Raw genomic sequence first — 27,701 nt, 5'->3', positions numbered from 1 at the left:
AAAGAGGCGTAACTTTTCTCTTAACTTGGTGTTGAGTGGGAAAACAAGTTTTAACATGTTTTGGGCTTACAACTCCCGCTACTAAGGCAGTTAAGAATAATGCTTACGTATGTGTACGAGTATTGAAGCTCATCACATACCAAGTCAAACCGTATAACCAAAACGGCACACTCACACTCTTTGAAAAATAAACTAAACTTCTCTGATCACATTATGGCCTGTAATCCCGGTAAAGCACATTTAGTTTCCATTTGAAACGCTCTTAGATCATAACAAACAACAAATTCGTGCGATTAGCGGGCGATCGCTTCTCTGAAACTTGAATCGATGCGTTTGGTAGATCTTTTGTAACAACAGTATATGGCTCGTCGTTTGCCGTCGGTAAGAGTCGTTGTGTTCGTGTGAAACTATAACGTGGTCGTCGTGTGTCTTTAGGTGTGTGTGTGAATTGAAGGAGGCCAAAACTTATGCAGCCAAGAAGGGCAGTCGATGGCTTAAAAGGGTTTTCTGTTCTTTGACGGCAGCAGCAGCAGAGGCAACTGCAGCAACAGAACACCAAAGGGTTCTAAACGTTTTGTTTTGATTCTTTAGTATTGCGCAAGACGCCAAACGTAAAAGTATTACCTTTTGTGAAGGTCGCGGTGCGTGTGTGCGCCTCGTAAGAAACGAAGAACAACAACAACCGAAAAACGGATAAACGCCAAAGTGGATTATTTTACAAGAGATCAATCGGAATTGTTCGACAGAACAATCGGAATTAAATCAAAAGGAATTAGCAGTGAAGTGTGGATATAACGAAAATGTGTGAATTTTTAATCAGACCCATGACAAGAGGAAAATTATGACAACATAAAAAAATTGATCAACAATTGCTAAATAAAAAAATAATTATTAAAAAGAAAATAAAATTGATTACAAGGAAGTGAAAAAGAGAATTAGTTTTTTTAATTAAAAATTTCTTACAATTTACGTTACGTTACAAAAATTTGAATTTATAAGTGATTTTTATATAACACAAATGTGAGCTTATGAGTAAAGAGTTATAGAAATTCTGAAAATAAATAAAGAAAAATAAAAAGAAAATTAATTTATTTATTAAAACACAATATTGGATATTATTTTTTACTGGCTTGCTGCATAAGGAATTGACTCCTGATATTTGTAATTTGCAAATTGTAAGTAATGTTATGGACATTAGTATTTCGTTAAATAACACATATTTCTGCATAGTAAAACGAATAATTGCCACAGTGTTGTGTAGGGTATTGATTCATTGATATTGTTATATTTTAATAAAGAACTTCGATTTGGACTAATTGGAAATTATTGTTCTAAATATTACAATGCGTTTGTTGCTTAAGTCTTTCGATTTCCCGCACATAAACAGAGGAAAAAAATTGTTGGTCACAAGAGTTGGTCATTGGTGCATTTACAATAAGCAAAGTAAAAATTGTTGCTGTCAAAAAAACAACAACAAATAGAGAATACCATGCTAGAACAATATAAGGTATCAGCAATACCCAGCTGACTGAACTAGGCTGAAACGTTAGTGTCAAATTCCATACGACATTTAATTTATTTATTCTTATTTTCGATGTACATTAGGGATATACATATATTTTTTGAGGAAATAATATATCATTCCGAAAAAAACTATTTTTCATAAAGACTTCTTCATATCAATAACATGTAACCTCCTCCAAGTCCAAACGACGTGCCGCACACTAAAAACCGCTTATAGAGGCGATACAACATTTGTTAATATGTGTTATATTTTGTTAAATTTGAAAAAAATAAAGCCCTAATTAAAATGTGTCTCTATGATTTCAAAAACAAAAGGTTGAAACAGCTTCTCCTTTTTCAATGAATTTCCAGTGATCCCAAACATATTCGCAAGAATTCTACTATCTGTGAGAAATTATGCATTTAGTGGAATGATATGGAAACATTCAAATTGAAAATGTAACGAATTTTCATTCATGTTTTCCAAAATAGTCAATCAAATGTGAAAAATTATTAGTTTTTATACCCTCAGAATTTATGCTAACGAGGGTATATACACTTTCATACGGACAAAATGTGCCTCATGGAAATAATGGTTTTAGACCCCAAGTATGTTTGGACGAAATGTGTTTCAGACAATTTGGAGTTGATTTAGCCATGTCCGTCCGTCCGTCTGTCTGTCTGTCCGTCTGTCTGTCTGGCTGGCTGGTGCGCACGATAACTCTCGAACGGAGCAACCGATTCGGTTCAAAATTTGGCTTTCGTAATATTTTACCCAAACTTAGATTAAGTTCGAAGATGGGCCATATATGTAGGTCCACTCCTTCATGTACCTCCCCAACAAAAGTTCGAAAATGTTCGGAAAATTTGTGGGCACGATAACTCTTGAAGGGAGTAACCGATTTGGTCCATACTTTGCACATCGTGAAATTTCTACCAGACTTAGATAAGGTTTTAATATGGACTCAATCTTCCCAATCCTTCGGGTGCCTCCCACACAAAATTTCGGATAAGTTCAGATTGGAACCTGCTCTCGAATCGCTTTGATTTTGTTGTAGCATCTTGTATTCACTGCCCTCCATACGACGGTACAATTTTTATCTTTCTGAGAAAATAGCCTAAAAGTTGCAAAAAAAACCCCTATGACACCGTGTGAGGTGGTTGGAGCGCAAGATAACTCTCGAACGGATCTGCCGATTCGGTCCAAAATTTGGCCTTAGTAATATTTTGTCCAAACATAGTTTAAGTTTGAAGATAAGCCATATCTTTCGTAATATTTTACCCAAACTTAGTTTAAGTTCAAAGATGGGCCATATAGGTCCACTCCTTCCGGTACCTCCCCCACAAAAGTTCAAAAATGTTCGGAAAAATTGTGCGCACGATAACTTTTGAAGGGAGTGACCGATGTAATCCATACTTTGCACATCCTAATATATCTACCAGATATAGATCAGGTTCGAATATGGACTATATTTGTCTCCTCCTTCTCCTACCTCTCAGACAAAATTTCGGATAAGTTCACTTTAAGACCTGGGCCCTATTCCACGAAACAACTTATCAACTTTTTATTTTGCACTTAGCAATATTTTTGACAATTCTCAAATGTGGGCGTTCCACAGAACCCTTATTTTCGATAAGTGATAAGTTTTCAAAAAAATGTAGCTCTCTTTTTGATTTCTGTTCCACAAACGTTCTTTCTGCAAAGTGAAAAGTTGTAACGGCAAAGTGTATTTTGCTAAGATTTTGCAAAAAAATGTGCTCTTTCGTTCCACAGAAAACTCTGCATTTTGATTTTGCAGATCAAATTTTGATAAGTTTGCCTTAAATTTGCGAGGTAAACGTTCTCCTTGCCAATGTACATTGTTAATGCAAGTAAAGTTTTAAAAACGTTGCGACGGGAGATTTTGTTAGGAAATAGTAAAAACACGGTTATGAAAAGAAATTGTAAGGATTTTTCCGACTTCGACCCTCCGAACCTCCCCTTCTGAATCAACCATCCTTCTTCGAACTCTCACTTTCCGAAATTCCACCCTGCGAACAACCCCATTCCGAACTTCCACCCTGTGAACAACCTCACAAATCGATGTTTCTCGATTTTATTTGAGAGACTATTTTTATTTATTATTATACCCTCCATACCCACCATAATATGGAGGTTATATTAGGTTTGTCATTTCGTTTGTAACTCATCGAAATAATCATGCGACCCTATAAGGTATATACATATATTTTTGATCAACGTAAAATTCTAAGTCGATTTAACCATATCCGTCCGTCCGTCTGTTGTAATCACGCTCTCTTCCGAACGAGTTGAGATAGGGGGTTGAAATTTTGTACACACGTGTCAAGTTTGAAGATGAGCTTTGGTATAGCCCCCCTATAGCAGTGCCGTCCGATTTCAGCTATTTAAAGGTTTTTAGCTAAATTTTCAGAACGAATTAGTTATAATTTGGCGTTTAGGTTTCCTAGTGACCGAGAAACTTCTCCTCCAAAACTTACCGACATATGTCCACCTTATTTCCGCTATTTTAAGGGTTTTAGATACATTTCCAGAACGAATTAGTTATAATAGGACAAGTAACTTCTCCATCTTGTGGAGAAAGAAAACTAGTTACTCTATGTTAGCTCATGGCCCTGCCGAACACTTTTTTGCTTGTTTTATTTCGCTTTATTTTGTTTTAATTTATTGCATTTCATTTTATTTTTATTTCACTTCACTTCATTTTATTTTGTTTTATTTTAGATTAGTTTATTTCACTTAATTTTATTTGGTTTTACTTTATTTTATTTATTTATTTTTTACTTTATCTTATTTCAATTTATTTTACTTTATTTCACTTCATTTTATATTGTGTTATTTTTATTTATTTTTTTTTATTTTATTTTATTTTTTATTTTATTTTACTTCATTTGATTTATTTTGATCTTATTTTACTTTAATTTTATTTTATTGTTTTTATTTTATTTTTATTAAGTGTAAGTGCAAAATGAAAAGCGATAAGTTGTTTCGTGGAATAGGGCCCTTCTCGAATCACTTTGATTTTTGTTGAAGCGATTTGCATTTGCTACCTCCATTACGACAGTAAAAGTTTTTTCAGGGGCAAGCCAATATTTATTGGGAAAACAGCCCGAAAGGTGTAAAAAAACCCCTATGTCACCATATGTGGCGGACGGAGAACACGATAGCTCTCGAACTGTTCAACCGATTTGATCCAACATTTGGTCTTCGTCATATTATACCCAAAATTAGTTTCATGGGTCCACAACTTCCGGTACTTCTCCCCAATATTTAAAAAATGTAACTAAAATACTAGGACAATATGACTTGAATGAGGCAACCAATTTGGTCCAAACTTTGGATCTCCTAATATTTTGTCAAAATTTAGTTTTACTTGTAAAATGACCCATATCGGTCCTCACTAAGGGTACCTACCCTACAAAAGTTCAACATTTGTGCCTTAATGCAGTTAATTCCTAATCCACATTTTTGTCGGCAAGTTCAAATGACCAAAAAGGGCCACAAAATTCTGAAGAAATCTTAAATACATTCGATCTGTCCGGAGGTGAAAATCTCGCTTCACATTGGCTGAGGGTATATATCTGTCGGCAAAGCCGACTGATACTTTTTTTACTTGTTTCCTTTTCAGGTCCGTATTTACAGACCTGTAGTGCGATCCTCTAACTCATTTTTTCAGTTACCGACAAAAATCGGTAAAATTAAAATGCTTATTATTTCGGTAATCAAATATATTATTCGGTAAGTAAGCGACCAATAAAAAGTAGTCGTAAAGTTCTACCGACAGCAACAGTGTTCTTAACTTTTATTTGGCTTTTCTGTCATAATTTTGCGTTTTAATGTTACCGATTTTTGTGGGTAACTCAAAAAATGAGTTAGAGAATCGCACTACTGAGTAAGGGAACATGTTAAAAATAATTGATTAGTTTGTGAATTTCAGCTAAAAGCGTTATTCCTACAATGTTGATATTTTCTGGAAAGTTGTGGATTTTGGAGGATTTGGTATTTATGGACCAGAATCGGAGAAAAAAAGTGAAAAAGTTGATTATTTTCTGAAGTGTTTTTGTATGTTGACTTTAAAAACTTTTCACAGACAGTTGGTATGTTCCAGAAAGTTGTTTACTGATATCTTTGCTACATTATTGTAGTTGATTGCTCTCTTGAATTTTCAACGGTTTAGAATCTGTGGACCCGAACCAGAGAAAACAGGACAAAAATCCCATTTGCTTTCCTATTTTGACCTTTAAGAACCGTTTATACAGAGTTCGCATGTTTTAAAAATGTTTATTATGATCTAAGGAACATTTTTGTCGTTGGTTGTTTGCTTTAAATTGTATCGGTTTGATATCTGTAGAACAAAACCCGAGAAAAAATGTAAAAGGAAATTACATCTTGACGATTATGACCTAAAAGATAAAGTTTGATGGAGTTTATGTGTTCATAATTTTTGTTCATTTGAGATGTGCTACAACTTTGCCTCTGATATGAATTCGAATTTCCTAACGGTTTGGAAGATATAGTCCTGACAAAATTACCCCCTTTTGACATTAAAGCCTCAAACTTTTGAATGCCAATAACCGCGAACGTTGATGAGATAGGAAAAAACGTGTCGTATGTCTTTTGGTCTTCTATCACGCTGCGGTGTCAGGTTAATCATTTTCGTGTTGCATAGTGTTATTTTCGAATTTAGTGCATCGTAATATTTCATCCAAACTTATATCGGAGATGAATTGTTTCTTCCAAACACAAAAGTAAATTTTTTTCAATTAAGATAGTTTAAGGGCTGTTCGAAGATCGCTTGGAATATTCCATCGGATGTAATCCTTGTGGTTCTCATTACAACTATATAAATTTTTTCGTGAGCCAGTCAATGCTTACCGCCTTAATGGCCCAAAACTGTAATTAACTCAAATAAGTGATGCGCAGGATAACTTACGAATAGAATATCCTATTTGTCTGAAACTTTGCTAATATTTATCTTCCGCTTAAGAGTTACATATTTTCGTTTAAATGAAGTTTAAGGGCTCTTCGAGGATCAGTTTGACGTTCGCATCATAATGTTTTTCTCAAATCGGTCTTCTCCGATACAGTCCATATTCACACCTGATACCAAACTGGATGAAATAATACGATGTGAAAAGATTGAACCAATCAGAAACACCCTGCGAACGTTATCTTGCAGATTTCTGTTGGTGCGGTTAGGGTTTCTTTGAGCTTTTAGACCATTATCTCACGTAGTATGGACTTGCCCCCTAAAAAAATTATATCGTCGTAAAGGGAGCAGCAAGTACAACCTACTGAAGAAAATTTCAAAACAATCAGAGAGGCGCTCTTAAACTTCACTTTTTCCGATTTTTTTTTTTGGTGGGAGGTACCCGAAGGAGTGGACCGATAGCCAGACAGACGGGCATGGCTAAATCGACTCCAAATTGTCTGAAACGAATTTCGTCCAAACATACTAGGGGTCTAAAACCGTAATTTCGATACGCTTTCCAGCCTAAAGGCTGAGGGTATAAAAATTATATTTTTAGAACAGTTGAGGATGAATTTATTTTCAATTTCAACACACTTCATATTTTTATTTAATTGCATTTCATTATACCATCCACCATAATACATCGAAATATTCATCGGAGGTAAAATTCTAAGTCGATATAACCATGTCCGTCTCTCCGATATAACCACGACCGTCTCTCGTCCGTCCGTCTGTTGAAATCAAGATACAGCTCACAATTTTTAAGAAAGAGCTTTGTAATTTGGTATAGAAGTATCTATTACTCCTAAGGTGTTTGGTATTACAAATGGGCTATATCGGTCCACGTTTTGATATAGCCCCCATAGAACGGTACCACCCGATTTTCGGTATTTTGAAGGTTTTAGCTTCATTATCACACCGAACTGACTGAAATTTTGTACTTAATCTTCGTTGAGGGTATAAAACTTTCCCCCAGAATTTTGTCGGTATAGGTCCACGCCTTCACATGGCCCCCATAGAACGGTACCTCCCGATTTTCGGTATTTTGAAGGTTGTGGCCTCAATATTCCTCCGAAATGGCTGCAATTTGATATTTAGACTCTGTTGGTGTTATACATTTTTCCGCCGTAAGTTTGTCGGTACAGGCCCACGCCCTTATATAGCCCTCATAGAACGGTACCTCCCGATTTTCGGTATTTTGAAGGTTGTGGCCTCAATATTCCTACGAAATGGCTGAAATTTGGTATTTAGACATCGTTGATGTTATACATTTTTCCGCCGTAAATTTGTCGGTACAGGCCCACGCCCTTATATAGCCCTCATAGAACGGTACCTCCCGATTTTCGGTATTTTGAAGTTTGTGGCCTCAATATTCCTCCGAAATGGCTGAAATTTGGTATTTAGTCGTCGTTAGTGGTATAAAATGTTCCCCCATTAATTTGACAGTACAGGTCCACGCATTAATATAGCCCTCATAGAACGGTACCTCCCGATTTTCGGTATTTTGAAGGTTGTGGCCTCAATATTCCACCGAAATGGCTGAAATTTGGTATTTAGTCTTCGTTGGTGGTATAAAACTTTCCCCCAGAATTTTGTCGGTATAGGTCCATGCCTTTATATGGCCCCCATAGAACGGTATCTCCCGATTTTCGGTATTTTGAAGGTTGTGACGTCAATATCGCACCGAAGTGACTGAAGTTTGTTATTTCGTGCTCCATGAGGTTATAAAATATTCCAGATAAGAATTATTTTTATAGGACCACGTCTTCATATATCCCCCCATAGAAGCATACCTCTTGATTTTTGGTATTTTTTAGGGTTTAGCCACATTATCTTACAGAAATATTGGTATTTGTCTTCATCATAAATGAATGGACACTAATTGTTCCATTTTACTTCAATACAACTCGTGGTGGAGGGTATATCAAGTTCGGCCCGGACGAACTTAACGCCGTTCTTACTTGTTTTATTTTATTTTATTTTTTTATACTATTTTATTTCATTTTATTTCCCTCTCTGCCGGATTTGATCGAACTTCGGATTTGTAGCCCAACACACAACATGTGCACCACCATCTGTTCTTTTTTTCTCAACAAAAAGCTCGCGTGCAGACACGCTCCGTGCCATCGCACTCATAACTTAGTAAGGAGTAATATAATTGGTTATTTTTGTTTACATTACTTTGTAATGGCTTACATAATGACTAACAGATCTGATTTTTTTCTGGATAATACTTGTGACCGTGTTGCGTTAGATCGTACTTAATTTAATGTGAATCGATGTTGGCTTCTCTTTGCCTTTGAGTGTAAATAAAAATTCTCAAAATATGTGGGGAATAATATTTGAAAACCAACCTAAAGCGCTTATATAAATATAGCATAGGCTTCCTCTAAATAAAATAATTCGTCTCCGTCAAAAATATTTGTTTGGAAGAGTTTTTCTTGTCCTAATTTGGATTTAGGAAGAAATCAATTGAAACTAAAAATTCAGTACACATTAAATCTATCCATTTAGCTCTCGCAATAACCACACCGATAATCTCAATACAAAAAACTCCAAATATTAACACGATGAACAATGAGGCGCTATAACAATTAAACAAAAGGAATTGGTCGATCAATGGCTGGAGCAGAAGATCAATTACCAGATCATAAACAGCCGTTCATAAATGATTGATGAGTTTTGATAGGTTGTTGCTGTTGTTGCATTTTTTGTTTTATTATTTGGAAAGCGGCGGTATTTTGATTTCCATTGAATTCGAAAGATACTTTTCCGAATAATAGAAATCAAAACCAAATAAACGGGGAATAGAAATGATGATGGTATGAATTTGCCTTAAAAACTATTAAACAGCTCTTTGTTTATAACAATTAAATTTCAAACTCATGGGTCAAAAGGTCAGAGAGAGAGGGAGGCAGATTGCAATAGGCAACATCATTCAAAATATTTTCAAAGTAAATTTAAAATTTTGTTGTAAAATGTTTACTTATTTAACATTTTTATTATTTTTTTTTTCTAAATAATCAATGATGTTTGTTTCTTAAAAAAATGTTTAAGGAGAAATGTTCCCAATGAAGAATTTTCTGCCATAACAATAGCAGGCTTAAAGATATTGGGCTTAAACTCCAGCCTTCTGCATTAAAGCTTTTTTAGTGAACCAAATTCTTGGCAGTAGCCTCCCTTATTACCCACTCCCTCACATTCACTTCCTTTTGTTTTCGTTATTACCACAAAAGTTGATCTGTGAAGGCTACACATGAAGCCAAGGAGTCGAAAAAAGACAAAAACACATCATAAAATGGATACCATCTGATGACCTACCCCCCGAAACTCAGCGCACAACAGACATTCAATTTAAAATATTTCCATAGAACTTGCAATCACACATCGAGATAAATGCCAAACACACCAAAACGGCACTGGGACAGACAAACATTGGGCTGTGGTTGTCATTTCAAGACACAGATGAAAAAAAAAACGAAAGGTTGAAATTGAAATTGATTTTCATTTAAAAGTTCTTTAAAAGCAATTGTCCACTTTGGGTGGGGTGGGGGCCACACCACAACACAGTTACTGGCAGGGAGTCTTGGGGAAATATTTGGCGCCAATTGTTTCAAAAAGTCTTGTGTGAAGTCTAAGAGAGGCCGAGGGACAGACAGACAAACCTACTGACAGCCAAATAAATGTATCAGTGACGAAAACCAAACAAAAAGACAAAACAATGTTAAAGTGTTTTGACTGAAGAGCTTACATCCAATTTTAAACGTCAACTCATTGTCAAGTTTTTAACAACAACCACCCAAATGTATAAAAGAAGTAGAAAATAACAACAAAAATAATATTAAAAGAACAACAATAATAAGTAATAAGCGATCTTGCATTTTAAGTGCAATTAATGAAAATGCATCATAATTTTATACAGTTTTCAAAAACTGTTTATATTTTTTGGAAATTTGGAAAATTAACCCTCAAATGACTTGAGGGTGTCACAGTACCCAGCAAAAATTCGGATCCGTTAGTCATTATGTAACCCCATTACTAGACATCGGATTTTGCATATTTGCATATTTTTTAATATTAGAGATACGAAGATTCTGATTGGACCAAAATTCGTTACAAAGAAATCTAAATTCAATGGCAGGGTCATATTTTGTATTTATTTTGCATATTTGCATATTTTGCATATGCACAAAATATGCAAAAAATATGCAAAATATGCAAAAAATATGCAAAATATGCAAAAAATATGCAAAATATGCAAAAAATATGCAGAATATGCAAAAAATATGCAAAATATGCAAACAGTTTTTGGCCGAAAATCGACATAAAAGTCGTAAAATTGACAATTAAAGTTGGGAAAAATCATCAAAGTGTCCTAAATTAAAATTGTTGGCCGTTTAACGCCGCTTTTTTAGCAGATTATTATGCTATTGAGACCCCTTAACACAGTGTGGATAGAAAAATATGGTTATATGTATATTATAAACCATTTTTTATTATTAACCTATTTAAAAATATAAAATTTGTTAAATTGTCAAATATTTTATTTAAAATTCAATATTTTCTTTGTCTTAATTTGTTGCATTAATCTGGTTTTAACTCAAAGGGAGAACATCGATGTCGGATTTTTTTATGCGGTACTCCACTAAAGTGTTTAGTTTAGTTAGATTATAAGATTGTTAAAGTTTGAGCATAATTGGAATATGTTAACACATGACACTGGGTCCTCGTAGTTATGAAAATCTCGACTTTTTGGCTATTTGACGACTTCAGTTACCCATATCTATGAAACGGTTAAAACTATTTGCCCGTGTTATGCATTAAATTAAACAACAACAAAATACGTAAGTAATACTGAATTCAAGATAATAAAGCCAATGTCCCGAAAACGCCTTAGGGTGAAAATGGAGTCCATTGTGAAAAACCCTTTTTACAGTGTTTAATTTAACTTGCTTTTGTGTCTGTTTAGTTCAAATCTAGTAACTTATTTTCCACACAGTTGTAGTTGACCAATCGAACTAAAACTTTGTACACTTTTCAGACTTGGATGACAATACATGAATATGAAACCAAAACCAATATGGGTCCTTTTTTAGAGCTCCCATATAGCAGTACCACCCGATTTAAAGTATTTTAAGGATTCTGGTTAAATTTTTAGGCCGAATTGGCTATAACTTGGCATTTGGGGTTCCCAATGGTACAGAAACTTCCTTGACTCAGGTCAAGGTTTTGGTATAGCCCCTATATAACGGTACAACACGATTTCAGATATTTTAAAGTTTTTATCTACATTTTCGGCCTAAATTGACTATAATTTTGTTATGAGGTTCCCAGTGGAATGCTGCAAAGTTAAAAATAAAAAAATAGTTAAAAAATAAGTTACAGTGTTTTATTTACAAATGCACTTAAAACTAGAAAATATTTTTTAATGATTAAATGTCTCAAATAAAACGCTTGCATTTGTATTAAAAATTGTGGCAATATTAAACGGCCACCAGCGTTTTATTTAAGAGAATCATCATTAAAATTATGTTCTAGTTTTAAGTGCTTTTATAAATAAAACATTGTAACTTAATTTTTTAAATTATTTTTTATTTCTTCCCATATTATCAATTTTTGGGAATGAAAACAAATGTCTTTTACATTTTGTTCATATTTAAATTTATTTAAGGGGCTGACATAATGTGATTTAGGAGACATCTGGGTAAAGATGACTACTTGGTGATGAACTCGACTCCTTGCTCTGCTATGTCGTTCACAACTCTCAAGTTGTTTAACATCCTTTACCCTTCCTGGTAATTGATGTTCTGCGGTCAAGTTACAGGATCTTTTGCAAGAAATTCTGTAATTACGACTGGTAGACTTTTTCTGGAAATTTCGGCAGTTGTTCTTTTGTTATACCCCGGTTACACTTAGCCGGATTAACCCAGTGGGTTTGGATTTCAAATGTCAATTCCATAGCGCAAACGTCAAATAAATCCTCTCGAAGTGAATTTCGCTTTCACTATTTGTTGTATTAAACTCAATCTATTGTCTCTAATCCTTTTCAACCTCTTGATTATGTTTACCCAATCCATCCAATATTATATCTACATAACCATTATCTTGTTCATTATAGGTTTTGTAAAATCAATAACCCACACTCTCATTTATAACACTCCTTTGATACAAAATAAATAAACAAAATAAGAAACGTTCTGGGCGCGTTAAACCGGACTCGAAAGATGGAAACACAAAGTGCTTCTACGACCTCTTGTTCTTGGGAAGTCAGCTGGGAAGTAGTTTTAAAACATTCTCGCCTACATCGAACTTGGATTTGTCAATCGCAGACTATTCTTATAGAAATCGCGTGAATATGTTTGTTTGATGTCCGGATGTGCTTCCAAACTTGCAGTCAAAATATCCCTCTCAACAATACTTCTTATAAATCTGTACGCAGGTACAGAAGCTCTCGACTTAACATTTGCTCAAGCTGGTAAGACGCCATTATTCTAGGCATTCGTACACTGCTAAGTCTAGTTTCTCCCCTGAGCTACTGTCAGTTTCAGAAACGCCCAGTAGTTGTTTTTTACCCCCATACCAGATGATACCAGAACAGCAACCCGTTCATTCTGCACTGTTTTGGGAATACCTGGTAATAGTTTTCCATGCCAGTGCACGCAAATAGCCTCGTTTTGGGGTATCTTCCTTGAAGTTGTTGCTAGTATTTTTCACTGTTTATTCTCCGGAATAAACCGATAAAGCCTCTAAAGATCATATATTTGTTGGGGTCCTCTCCGAGAGCTTCTACTGTAGAAAAAATGATACGACTAACGTTCCTATAGGACACTTTACAGGGTTCCAGCAGCAATGACAATTTCATGGTTTTGGGACAGATGGTTCTTCAGATTCTACGAAGTGTTTAGCATCAAAAGAAGACCTATACCTCATTGAAAATCTATTGAAATACGAAAACATAGACAGAAAAAGGAAATAAAAAATGATAAATCACCTGTGGTATCTTAGTCCTGAACTTGTTGGCTTGGCATTGTTTGATCCGACAGTGCAAAACACCGTAAAGAGTCAAATGGCGACAAAAATCTTAACAAAGAGAAGATGGAAACTTCTACGGAAATATTCGACCCAAACTTACAAAAGAACAACTGTTCGAAATTCATAAAAAAGTCACATTAACTCCGAGTCGAGCTACCACAGATTACAACCAATTAATTACAAAGGACGAACAACTAAAACAATGCGTTCTCCAAGTAGTCGGCTATACCCAGATAGGCTCCATTTTCGCCCTAAGGCGTACGTAGTCACGTTAATCGGGACACTGGCTTTCTATCTCGAATTCAGTAATACTTACGCATTTTGTTTTTGAATATAAAATAAACAGAATGGCCTTTAATTTAATGCATAATACGGGCAAATAGCTTTAACCGTTCCACAGATATGGGTCGCCGAGAGAGAGACGAGATTTTCATAACATCGAGGCTCCAGTAGCACCTGTTAACTTATTTCAAAGGTGCTCAATTAGCAATCTTATTCTTAAATCTATCTAAAATCTAATGTAAGTAAACAGTTTAGGCGGCACCCCCGCCTAAAAAAATTCGACATCGATTTCTTCCCTTTGAGATAAAACCAGCCTAAAGCTACAAATTAAGACAAAGAAAATATTAAATTTACATAAAATAATTGATATTTTATCAAATTTTATATTTTTGCATAGTTTAACAATAAAAATAGTATTACAATACCATATACGTATCAATAACACAATAATCTACTAAAAAATCGACGTTAAATGGCCAACAGTCTTAATTTAGGACACTTTAAAGTTTTTTTGATGATTTTTCCAACTTTAATTGTAAATTTTACGACTTTTTTGACCATTTTCGACCAAAAACTGTTTGCATATTTTGCATATTTTTTGCATATTCTGCATATTTTTTGCATATTTTGCATATTTTTTGCATATTTTGCATATTTTTTGCATATTTTGCATATTTTTTGCATATTTTGCATATTTTTTGCATATTTTTTGCATATATTTTGCATATTTTTTGCATATTTTTTGCATATTTTTGATATGACCCCAAATATCGAAAAATTAACCCTCAAAACGCCTAGATCCAAAATTTGAGTCCAATCGGATGAGAAATAAAAAACATGCAAAAATCCGATGTCTACCCATTACAATGTAATAGAAACAAAAATTACTTAAATTACTCCTTACTAAGTTATGAGCACGGTCAACAAATTTATTTTATTTAACACATGTATCTATGTGGACAGTTTTTCGGATTACAGATAGTTGGGTCCAAAATACCGAAAATGGAGAGGCACCGTTATATGGGGGCTATACCAAAACATGGACTTACGTTGACAATACAAAAACATGGACCTATGCTGACAGTTTTTGGTGGAGATGTTGTGAGAGCACTGGGAACCTCAAATATCGACTTACAAATAGTTCGGTCGAAATTTGTAGCTAAAATCTTCAAAATACCGAAAATCGGGAGATACCGTTACATGTGGCTATACCAAAACATGGACCTATATTGACAGTTTTTGGTTGAGATGTTTTGTGACCACTGGGAACCTCAAACGTCGAATTACAGGTAGTTCGGTCGCAAAATGTAACTACAATCCTTAAACTACCGTAAATCGGAGGTAACGTTATATGGGGGCTGTTCCAAAATGTGGGCCTCTGTTTACAGTTTTTGAAGTTGATATTTTGTGATCACTAGGAACCTCAACTGTCAAGTTACAGGTAGTTCGGTCAAAAATATTTGCTAAAATCCCCAAAATACCGAAAATCGTGAGGTACCGTTATATGGGGCTATATCAAAACATGGACCTATGTTGACAGTTTTCGGTGGAGATATTTTGTGATTACTAGGAACCTCACCTATCAAATTACAGATAGTTCGGTCAAAAACATTTGCTAAAATCCTCAAAATACCGAAAATCGGGAGGTACCGTTACCAAAAATCGGGAGGTACTGTTATATGAGGGCTATACCAAAACATGGACCTATGTTGACAGTTTTCGGTGGAGATATTTTGTGATTACTAGGAATCTCAACTGTAAAATTACAGGTTGTTCGGTGAAAAAATTTAGCTAAAATCCTCCAAATACCAAAAATCGGGAGGTACCGTTATATAAGGGCTATACCAAAACATGGACCTATGTGGACAGTTTTACTTACTTAGCTGGCCCATTACAGAACATTTGTTCCATAGACCGAACTAAGAATGGATCTCCAGTTCTCTCTGTTTTTCGCTTCGCGTTCTGGAATACCGCTCCTTTTCATTTCTTCATCCACTTGTATGCTCCATCGAAGCTTAGGCCTGCCGATTCTGCGTGTACCGCCATGTGGCATGTATTCATACGCCGTTTTAGCGAGTTCATCATCGCTCATTCTTATGATATGGCCTAACCAACGTAATCGTTGCATCTCGATACGTTTAACTATATTCATGTCTTTGTATAGCTTATATAGCTCGTGGTTCATACTACGTCGATATTCACCGTCAACGCAAATCGGCCCGTAGATCTTTCGAAGAATTTTCCTCTCAAACACACCAAGCACTGCCTTATCTGCTTGCGCAAGTACCCATGCTTCGGAGCCATACATTAGCACGGGTAGTATCAGCGTTTTGTATAGTGTTATTTTTGTTTGACGAGATGTGGCTTTGTTTTTTAATTGCTTACTTAAACCATAGTAGCAACTGTTGGTCAATACAATTCTTCTTCTTATTTCACAACTGATGTTGTTTGTTGTGTTTATGGCAGTGCCGAGGTAGACGATTTCTTTAACTACCTCAAAATTATAGATACCAACTTCCACAGTTGGTCCGAGCTCTATGGACGCTTTGCGCGTCGACACCATCAATTTGGTCTTTTCGCCGTTTACCGCCAGACCCACTTTCGCAGATTCTGCTTCGACCTTCCTAAATGTATCAGTTACTTCCTTTACTGATCGTCCCATGCTGTCTATGTCATCAGCATAAGCAAGTAACATGTGGCTATTGGTGTAAATTGTGCCATTTCTTTTGACATTTGCATCTCGTATGACCTTTTCCAGCTAAATGTTGAATAGGTCACACGAAAGGCTGTCTCATTATCTGAAACCTATTTTGGTACTAAACTGTTCGGGGAGGTTCTTTCCAATTATAACTGAGGACCTAGTATCAGTTAAAGTCATCTTACAAAGCCGGATTAGCTTTGCGGGGATACCAAATTCAGACATTGCATGGAATATTTTTGATCGGAGGGGACTGTCGAATGCTGCTTTATAATCGACAAAAAGGTGACATGTAACGATCTGCATCTCTTAGGTCTTCTCCAGGATTTGCCGCAGGGTAAATATCTGGTCAATGGTGGTCCAATTATTTCGTTGACCATTGGCTTTAGTCGTTCGCACAATATCCCTGACACTATCTTATAGGCAATAGGGAGAAGACTTATGCCCCTATAGTTGGACAGGACACAGGATGCTCAGGTTCCAATCGTCGGCTACGCGTTCTTCCTGTCAGATGGTGCTAACTAGCTGATGCATACACCTTATCAGCGCGTCGCCTCCGGTTTTAAACAGCTCGGCTAGTAAGCCATCGGCTCCTGCTTCTTTATTATTCTTCCGCCGGTTGATTGCGGTTTTTACCTCATCTTGACCGGGCGATATACATTCTATACCATCTTTTGGGATTGGATCTGTGGTATCATCGTCTTCGCTACTATTGGATACCAGCAGATTGGAGAAATGTTCCTTCCATATCCTGAGCACGCTATCTGTATCTGTTACCAGATTACCTTGCTGGTCTCTACAGGAGGATGTGCCTGTACCAAAGCCATCTGTTTGATGTTTCACTCTTTGGTAGAATATTCGGACTTCATTCTGGCTCCTGTACATCTCGATTTTTTCACACTCCCGCTTTTCCATTTCTCTCTTTTTCTTGCGGAAAAGTCGTTTCTCTTCTCTCCTTTTCTCCCGATATTTCTCTCGTGCGCTACGCGTTGCTACTGATTGTAAAGTAGCTCTATATGCCGCATTTTTCTCTTCGGTAGCAGCACGACACTCCTGGTCATACCATGAATTCCTTTGTGGAGGTCTCTGGAATCCAAGTATGGATTTTGCGGCTGTTTGCATGGAGTGGGCAATATTTTGCCATTGTGTTGTTATTTTATCGGAACAAGGAGTGCTCTCATTAAGCAAATGGGCTAGTTGAGTGGAATATGCAGTGGCTATCTGTTGTGTTTGCTGCCTATCGATGTCCAACTTCCGCGTTGTGTCTGTTCGTGCTTTATTTGCAACGTTTAGACGGGTACGTAGGTAGTGGTCCGAATCAATGTTTGCGCCTCGCAACGATCGTACATCCAACACGCTCGATGAATGTCTTCCATCTATCACAACATGATCAATTTGATTACTTGTTCTTTGATCTGGAGACAGCCAGGTGCCCTTATGAATATCGAGATGATTAAATCTGGTACTGCTAACTACCATGTTTTTTGCAGCTGCAAAGTCTATCAGCCTCATACCATTGTCAGATGTTTCACTGTGGAGACTGAATTTCCCGACTGTTGGGCCAAAGATATTCTCCTTTCCAATTTTGGCATTAAAATCGCCTAGAATGATTTTAATGTCATAGGCAGGGCAACGGTCATATGTTTCTTCAAAGCGCTTGTAAAATATATCTTTGGTCTGTTCGTCCTTTTCTTCAGTGGGAGCATGAGCGCAAATAAAGCTGATGTTGAAGAATTTTGCTTTTATTCGAATTGCAGCAAGTCTTTCATTCACTGGGGTGAAGCTGGATACCAGATGTTTTAGTCTCCGATTAACTACGAATCCGCAACCAAACTAATGCTTCACATCATGCCTGCTATAATACAGTGCGTCACCTTTAGGTGTTGTTGTGACGCCTTTCCCAATCCATCGTATTTCCTGTATGGCAGTAATATCGGCCTTGTACTTTTCAAGTACGTCTGCCAATGCGAAGATTGCACCTTCTCTATAAAGAGTGCAAACATTCCAGGTGCAGATTCGCATATCATGGTCCTTAAAACGTTTGCGGGGTTCGTCAACTTTAGAGGGGTTTGTTTTTCTTTTCTTTCGTTTTTTCATAGTAGGCTGTTTTTTCTAGGGGAGGGTTACTAACCCGACGCCCAAACCCAAGTTTTTAACGTCCTTATGGGTGAACGCGCGGCACATGTTAGCTCACTACCTTTAACGGGTGTTAAAGGCAGTTCCCCAGGTGACATCCTGGGCTTTGCTATGTTAAAACCGGTCAGGACCGTTCCTTGGTATCTTCCATCCCCTACGTCACCCAAAATCCCTTGCCTTCATCTGTATATAATCTTTGGATGTTCCACACTTTATGAAGTTTGTGTCTTAAGTCTATTGTTTTACAATTGATTCGTTTACACCCACAGTATATTAGCCATTTCAGGTGTAAAGGAGCCTAGACAACCAGCAACAATTTGTCAACATTGGCTATTTTTAACTTTGATGCACTTCTACGAACTTATTAACCACAATCGTTAACTATTTGTAAAACAATTGCTTTAAATGTGTGATTATTTGAATAAAAATAAAAAATTAGCAACAACAACACAAATCACACCAAAAAAATCAGTTATAGAAAGCGAATAAGTTGTGACTACACAATGAAAATTTTATTTGCGTAAAATTGAACACAGCAGGCGAATAAATTATCAATGGCTCGTCAAATGGTCGTTGGTTAAACGTTGTCAATGTGTGGGTGCGTGATTGGTCAGTCAGTCATTCAGATTCCTTCAATCATAAAATATCTTAGCTAAATAAATGGCCAGCACGCTTATTTGCCATTCAGCGGTTTACTCGTATAAATGTGGCATTAAACGAAATAAATGATGATAAAGATGATGATGAATATTCCCTTTACTCAAACAACAACAAAAGCAACAATAAAAAAATAGGGAGATGATTGTGATTGTGAAGATGGATGGTTGGTTGGATGTTTTCGTTGCTTTAGTTACTCAAATAGATGGATGACTGACCAAGTGTATTGTGTGGTGGCATCAATCAGACATTGCCAGCCACTAACAAAGACAATAAAAACAAAGCCAACCTTAAACAGCCACCGACTCGACAACTCATAGTGGGGATTTCTTCTATTACTTCTTTAGTTTCCCTACAAAAAAGGCAAGACAAGCTGAGATATAGACCGAGTGGTGGGGGTGTTGAAGGTAAATGCTGCTGCCCATAGAATTCCTCCCATAAAACAAAATTCGTTACACTGATGTTTTGCCTTAATTTAAACACTTTTGTGCTTGAGTGTAAGCCACTTATCGATACTTGTAATCTATTATTTGATCTCAATTGAACAATGATGAATGGACGAAAAACACAAGACAAAACTTACAATAACTTCAAAATTCAAATATTCAAATGCAGAGTAGATATGCCAAAGCAAAGCAATCGAACTCCCCAAAGAAGAAGAAGAAAAAAATCATTAACAATAAATAGTAACAATGTAGCAAAATGTTTCAAAAAATAATAACCTTATAACAGTAATAAGACAATTTAGATATTCTACTGTCAGAATTATCAGCATATTTTGTGTTTCTTGCTAAACGGCAATGGGATTTGTATTATTCCCTAACAAATTTTTAGATTTTTAAAATTTTTTTCACCCACCCTTCGACCTTTAAGCGTGGATTTTTTAAGTAATTTTTTTCACCCACCCGTCGACCTTTAAGCGTGGATTTTTTAAGTAATTTTTTTCACCCACCCTTCGACCTTTAAGCGTGGATTTTTTAAGTAATTTTTTTCACCCACCCTTCGACCTTTAAGCGTGGATTTTTTAAGTAATTTTTTTCACCCACCCTTCGACCTTTAAGCGTGGATTTTTTAAGTAATTTTTTTCACCCACCCTTCGACCTTTAAGCGTGGATTTTTTAAGTAATTTTTTTCACCCACCCTTCGACCTTTAAGCGTGGATTTTTTAAGTAATTTTTTTCACCCACCCTTCGACCTTTAAGCGTGGATTTTTTAAGTAATTTTTTTCACCCACCCTTCGACCTTTAAGCGTGGATTTTTTAAGTAATTTTTTTCACCCACCCTTCGACCTTTAAGCGTGGATTTTTTAAGTAATTTTTTTCACCCACCCTTCGACCTTTAAGCGTGGATTTTTTAAGTAATTTTTTTCACCCACCCTTCGACCTTTAAGCGTGGATTTTTTAAGTAATTTTTTTCACCCACCCTTCGACCTTTAAGCGTGGATTTTTTAAGTAATTTTTTTCACCCACCCTTCGACCTTTAAGCGTGGATTTTTTAAGTAATTTTTTTCACCCACCCTTCGACCTTTAAGCGTGGATTTTTTAAGTAATTTTTTTCACCCACCCTTCGACCTTTAAGCGTGGATTTTTTAAGTAATTTTTTTCACCCACCCTTCGACCTTTAAGCGTGGATTTTTTAAGTAATTTTTTTCACCCACCCTTCGACCTTTAAGCGTGGATTTTTTAAGTAATTTTTTTCACCCACCCTTCGACCTTTAAGCGTGGATTTTTTAAGTAATTTTTTTCACCCACCCTTCGACCTTTAAGCGTGGATTTTTTAAGTAATTTTTTTCACCCACCCTTCGACCTTTAAGCGTGGATTTTTTAAGTAATTTTTTTCACCCACCCTTCGACCTTTAAGCGTGGATTTTTTAAGTAATTTTTTTCACCCACCCTTCGACCTTTAAGCGTGGATTTTTTAAGTAATTTTTTTCACCCACCCTTCGACCTTTAAGCGTGGATTTTTTAAGTAATTTTTTTCACCCACCCATCGACCTTTAAGCGTGGATTTTTTAAGTAATTTTTTTCACCCACCCTTCGACCTTTAAGCGTGGATTTTTTAAGTAATTTTTTTCACCCACCCTTCGACCTTTAAGCGTGGATTTTTTAAGTAATTTTTTTCACCCACCCTTCGACCTTTAAGCGTGGATTTTTTAAGTAATTTTTTTCACCCACCCTTCGACCTTTAAGCGTGGATTTTTTAAGTAATTTTTTTCACCCACCCTTCGACCTTTAAGCGTGGATTTTTTAAGTAATTTTTTTCACCCACCCTTCGACCTTTAAGCGTGGATTTTTTAAGTAATTTTTTTCACCCACCCTTCGACCTTTAAGCGTGGATTTTTTAAGTAATTTTTTTCACCCACCCTTCGACCTTTAAGCGTGGATTTTTTAAGTAATTTTTTTCACCCACCCTTCGACCTTTAAGCGTGGATTTTTTAAGTAATTTTTTTCACCCACCCTTCGACCTTTAAGCGTGGATTTTTTAAGTAATTTTTTTCACCCACCCTTCGACCTTTAAGCGTGGATTTTTTAAGTAATTTTTTTCACCCACCCTTCGACCTTTAAGCGTGGATTGTTTAAGTAATTTTTTTCACCCACCCTTCGACCTTTAAGCGTGGATTTTTTAAGTAATTTTTTTCACCCACCCTTCGACCTTTAAGCGTGGATTTTTTAAGTAATTTTTTTCACCCACCCTTCGACCTTTAAGCGTGGATTTTTTAAGTAATTTTTTTCACCCACCCTTCGACCTTTAAGCGTGGATTTTTTAAGTAATTTTTTTCACCCACCCTTCGACCTTTAAGCGTGGATTTTTTAAGTAATTTTTTTCACCCACCCTTCGACCTTTAAGCGTGGATTTTTTAAGTAATTTTTTTCACCCACCCTTCGACCTTTAAGCGTGGATTTTTTAAGTAATTTTTTTCACCCACCCTTCGACCTTTAAGCGTGGATTTTTTAAGTAATTTTTTTCACCCACCCTTCGACCTTTAAGCGTGGATTTTTTAAGTAATTTTTTTCACCCACCCTTCGACCTTTAAGCGTGGATTTTTTAAGTAATTTTTTTCACCCACCCTTCGACCTTTAAGCGTGGATTTTTTAAGTAATTTTTTTCACCCACCCTTCGACCTTTAAGCGTGGATTTTTTAAGTAATTTTTTTCACCCACCCTTCGACCTTTAAGCGTGGATTTTTTAAGTAATTTTTTTCACCCACCCTTCGACCTTTAAGCGTGGATTTTTTAAGTAATTTTTTTCACCCACCCTTCGACCTTTAAGCGTGGATTTTTTAAGTAATTTTTTTCACCCACCCTTCGACCTTTAAGCGTGGATTTTTTAAGTAATTTTTTTCACCCACCCTTCGACCTTTAAGCGTGGATTTTTTAAGTAATTTTTTTCACCCACCCTTCGACCTTTAAGCGTGGATTTTTTAAGTAATTTTTTTCACCCACCCTTCGACCTTTAAGCGTGGATTTTTTAAGTAATTTTTTTCACCCACCCTTCGACCTTTAAGCGTGGATTTTTTAAGTAATTTTTTTCACCCACCCTTCGACCTTTAAGCGTGGATTTTTTAAGTAATTTTTTTCACCCACCCTTCGACCTTTAAGCGTGGATTTTTTAAGTAATTTTTTTCACCCACCCTTCGACCTTTAAGCGTGGATTTTTTAAGTAATTTTTTTCACCCACCCTTCGACCTTTAAGCGTGGATTTTTTAAGTAATTTTTTTCACCCACCCTTCTACCTTTAAGCGTGGATTTTTTAAGTAATTTTTTTCACCCACCCTTCGACCTTTAAGCGTGGATTTTTTAAGTAATTTTTTTCACCCACCCTTCGACCTTTAAGCGTGGATTTTTTAAGTAATTTTTTTCACCCACCCTTCGACCTTTAAGCGTGGATTTTTTAAGTAATTTTTTTCACCCACCCTTCGACCTTTAAGCGTGGATTTTTTAAGTAATTTTTTTCACCCACCCTTCGACCTTTAAGCGTGGATTTTTTAAGTAATTTTTTTCACCCACCCTTCGACCTTTAAGCGTGGATTTTTTAAGTAATTTTTTTCACCCACCCTTCGACCTTTAAGCGTGGATTTTTTAAGTAATTTTTTTCACCCACCCTTCGACCTTTAAGCGTGGATTTTTTAAGTAATTTTTTTCACCCACCCTTCGACCTTTAAGCGTGGATTTTTTAAGTAATTTTTTTCACCCACCCTTCGACCTTTAAGCGTGGATTTTTTAAGTAATTTTTTTCACCCACCCTTCGACCTTTAAGCGTGGATTTTTTAAGTAATTTTTTTCACCCACCCTTCGACCTTTAAGCGTGGATTTTTTAAGTAATTTTTTTCACCCACCCTTCGACCTTTAAGCGTGGATTTTTTAAGTAATTTTTTTCACCCACCCTTCGACCTTTAAGCGTGGATTTTTTAAGTAATTTTTTTCACCCACCCTTCGACCTTTAAGCGTGGATTTTTTAAGTAATTTTTTTCACCCACCCTTCGACCTTTAAGCGTGGATTTTTTAAGTAATTTTTTTCACCCACCCTTCGACCTTTAAGCGTGGATTTTTAAGTAATTTTTTCACCCACCCTTCGACCTTTAAGCGTGGATTTTTAAGTAATTTTTTTACCTACCATCCGACCTTTAAGTGTGCATGTTTAAGTAATTTTTTTTAAGCGTGGATTTTTTAAGTAATTTTTTTACCTACCATCCGACCTTTAAGTGTGCATGTTTAAGTAATTTTTTTTAAGCGTGGATTTTTTAAGTAATTTTTTTCACCCACCCTTTGACCTTTAAGCGTGGATTTTTTAAGTAATTTTTTTCACCCACCATCCGACCTTTAAGCATGGATTTTTTAACAAATTTTTACACCTTCTTTTTTCAGATTTCTGAAAAAACTCTACTTCACTAAAAATGTTTCAAAGGTAGCGGAAGCATTACTTTGGTACTTCTAATGAACATCATCATATAGCAGAGAAGAACAACCTCCCGGCACATATGCAAGTCTACCTACAACAAAACCAACAAAAAACAGCCACCACGACAATCCAATCATCACTCCCAATCCCAATACGCAACCGTCAACAATAACCAATTGCTTTATGATGATGTATCCCGACAAATGTTTGGAGAAATCAAATTTACACAATCCATCACCACACCTGCCAGTCACATTGAATGAAATGCACCACTCGGCGGTGGTGCATCATCACCATCATCTTTCGCATGCGGCGGCGGCAGCAGCGTCGCATCATCATTCGCATTCCCATGCCGTGCAATTAGTCCAAAGTGATAGCAATACAACTAGCAGCAACAACAACAACACCAGCAATCATCAGCATCATTTACAAATTCATGCCCATCATGCGGCGGCACTGCATGCTCCACCGGCACCACCACATGCAACAATTCTAACAGCATCGGGGGCAGCAGCAGCAGCAACCACTTTACCAGCAACACTACATCAAAGTCAACAGCAGGGTTTACAACATCACCAGCAGCAACAGCACCTTTTACTGCAGCAGCATCACCAAGCAGGAGGAGTGCCTGTCCAGCAACTGCAATCACTTTCGCACCCGCATGTGCCACATGCCTCACAGCTACCACCACATCATGCGCAGCACCAACAACAACAACAACAGGCACAACATGTGGTTACTGGCCAGCAGCAACAGCAGCAGCAATCACAACAGTCACAATCAACACAATCACATGGCCAACAGCAGCAGCAACAACAACAACAACAGCATTCGGCCATGTTCACAAGGTAAGCCAGATTGTCATTTCATTGAATACAAAAAGTGTTGCTGTTTTTTTGCTTTTCAAATTGATGGAAAAGAAATGAAACAGGTGGGAATATTTTTTTCGTTCTTTCACTGTTTTTGTCCGTTTTGTTAGGATAATTGATGATGTGCGGAAATTGTGGCACGAGATTTCTGGGGTTCGTCAAAAGCGTTTTTGGTCAATTAACAGCGTTCTTATTTAATGGAATTTAAGAATCCAGTAATTAGGAAAGGTTTATTATTTAGCAGCTCCCTAAATCAAATATAGATGTTGAGATTTTTTTCAAATATTTTCAAGACTACCCAGAGCTTTATAACCGTTCATTTATTACGAGGGGAACTAAAAAGTTTCTGGCCTAGGTAACACTCAGTGTGGCCAGACGCCATTTGACATTTTTTTGGAAAGTTTGCAGGTTTTAGTGGCTTGAACGCTTTTACAGCATCTTCAGGCGATTGCTGCTATTTTTCGGGTTCATACGCATAGTTACATGATTCGTGACTTGTATCCATCTTATAAATGTCTTTTGAAGCTCCGCGATCGTATTTTTTTCGAAATTTCTTGCACCGTGTTGATCCAACGAGATAAACCCCATTTTGTCGCCAAGTATTCATGCAATATCAAATGTTAGTTTGTGGAATAAATGCCCAAGGATGCCTCTATCTCACGGTATATAACATGGCGATCTTGCAGTATGCGCTTACGCACGGATTAATTTTTTTTCTGGCACAACGGCCGTTTTTGGACTACCCTCACGACCTTAGATTTTTAGCGAGTGTCGCCCTCGATTGAATTCATTAAACCAGTTTTTCATAGTGCTATAGGATGGCCCTTTATCGACATACAAAGATCTAATGTGATCGATGCACTCTTGCCGTGATTATCCACGTCGAAAGTTGTGATCGAATGATCGGATGAAAATGTTCACAAGTAAATTCCTGAGAACGGTTATGCTAAAAAATTTCAAACTTTACAAAAAAAAATTAAAATGGCGTATGGCAACTCTGCTTGTTGCCTAGGCTTTTTTACCTTCCCTCGTAACAATAAATTTTGATTTTGAGCGTGAATATTTAAGGGACGTTTTGAAGACAAGGCCTTGATCGGTAAATGTTGCTTTTTTAAAGAATATTTAAATGCTGACCTTATTTCCATGGTTATATACGCGACTTTCACACAGAAAGCCGTGTGTATGTACTTCCAAAATGACTCTGTGTATTTTTATACCCTCAGCTTTATGGTTACACGATCAGAAATGTGAACTGGGCTTAAGACTGCAGCAAATGTTCGATGATAAAGGTCACCTCATTCTCAAAACTGAGACAACATAAAGTTTCTCTTCCCTCACTTCTCCTTAGAGAATCCCTATTGTAAGGTTTAAGCAGATCCCAATCATCTATAATGCACGCTGCTACATTGAACAATTTAAGGGGGGATTTCCTACACTGAGAACCAAAAATACATTATTACAGACAGTTCTGTTGAAAAACTTAGTTAAATCCTATGAAGTGCAGAAAGTAGATGGTAACCCTATATAGAGGCTGTGGTCAAAAGTGGACCAATGCCACATTTATTTATAAAATCCTGTTCTAAACTCTGAGTTCAGTATTAAAGCCTAATACGTTTAGAATTTTTTAAATATCTGTAAAATACATTAAATCGAGATAGAAATCATATATGGGAGTATAGTAAATCATGGACCCATATTGACAGTTTCTCGCGGGGAGGTTTACTATGAAATAACAACTCCTAGTACCGGATTACAGCGAATTCGGTTAAACAATATGTTGGCAACAATAAAATACGTCAATTCAGAATGTATGTATGTATATGTATGTTCTTAGCCCCGCGAGGACCAATTGATAAAAATTTCAGTTCAATATATCATCTAGAAGTATTTTTGTCACACATTCCCATGTAAGTGCCACCACTGTGGGCTGTCAGCGTCCGAATAATGTTATGCAAGACTTAAAGAACCCAGTAAAATTTGAATGAAGGGGTTCCATGCGATGACGTGATTTCAGGGCATCATTTGTATTGGTTTAAACGAATTCGTGAAAGATCAGATCTTTTCATTAGCATTTGAACCCATGCAAAGGAAGTCGTGAAAGACCCGATCTTTTAATCAGCATTTAAAGCCATGCAAGTGAAGTCGTGAAAGATCCGATCTTTTCATCAGCATTTGATCCCATTCCATCGAGCAAATAAAGATGAATTTTGTGTTTTTGTTTATACACATTTTTCTAAATATATAAGATTAATTATTTACAATAGACTTGATGTTGTCGGAGACTCAAAATCACAAACAACGTTGTAAAAACTATCGTCGTAATGATACTGTCATTGCAAAGTGTTGGTGAAAATGACATGCCAAAGCATTGGTGGAAATGAAATGCCAGAGCATTGGTGAAAATTACATGTCGAAGCATTGGTGTAAATGATATGCTTTGGATCCAAAAATGAATAGCATCTTTTGGGGTCCACGCTCATATAAAATTCATCGATGAAGATGCTAAAATGATGACATGCCAGATCACTTGCACCCATGATTGAATAGCATCTTTGGCATCGAACATTTTGCTGGGAATTCTTGCCTCTCTCTCAATTTTAAAACCATTTTGTGCCTGAAGGCTTTTTTATCAAA

General features: G+C 36.4%; 1 protein-coding gene across 2 annotated transcripts in view; it reads left to right on the top strand.

Annotated features, from left to right (window-relative positions):
• Positions 1-239: 239 nt before the first annotated feature.
• The window catches only part of dysf (neuronal PAS domain protein dysfusion), a 195,155-nt gene continuing 167,693 nt past the window's right edge, over positions 240-27,701 (top strand). For both annotated transcript variants that reach the window (XM_073972924.1, XM_073972933.1), the window contains exons 1-2: positions 240-1,175; positions 24,165-25,046. In XM_073972924.1, coding sequence (XP_073829025.1) covers positions 24,382-25,046 — 665 coding nt within the window. In that variant the 5' untranslated portion in view covers positions 240-1,175; positions 24,165-24,381. The remainder of the gene's footprint in view (positions 1,176-24,164; positions 25,047-27,701) is intronic.

This window comes from Musca autumnalis, unplaced genomic scaffold (assembly GCF_047663935.1).
Source record: "Musca autumnalis isolate F117 unplaced genomic scaffold, ASM4766393v1 scaffold_1, whole genome shotgun sequence".
In the NCBI taxonomy this organism is placed as follows: domain Eukaryota; kingdom Metazoa; phylum Arthropoda; class Insecta; order Diptera; family Muscidae; genus Musca; species Musca autumnalis.
Note: the sequence above shows the minus strand (reverse complement) of the source record. Positions and strands in the feature narration are given on the sequence as shown.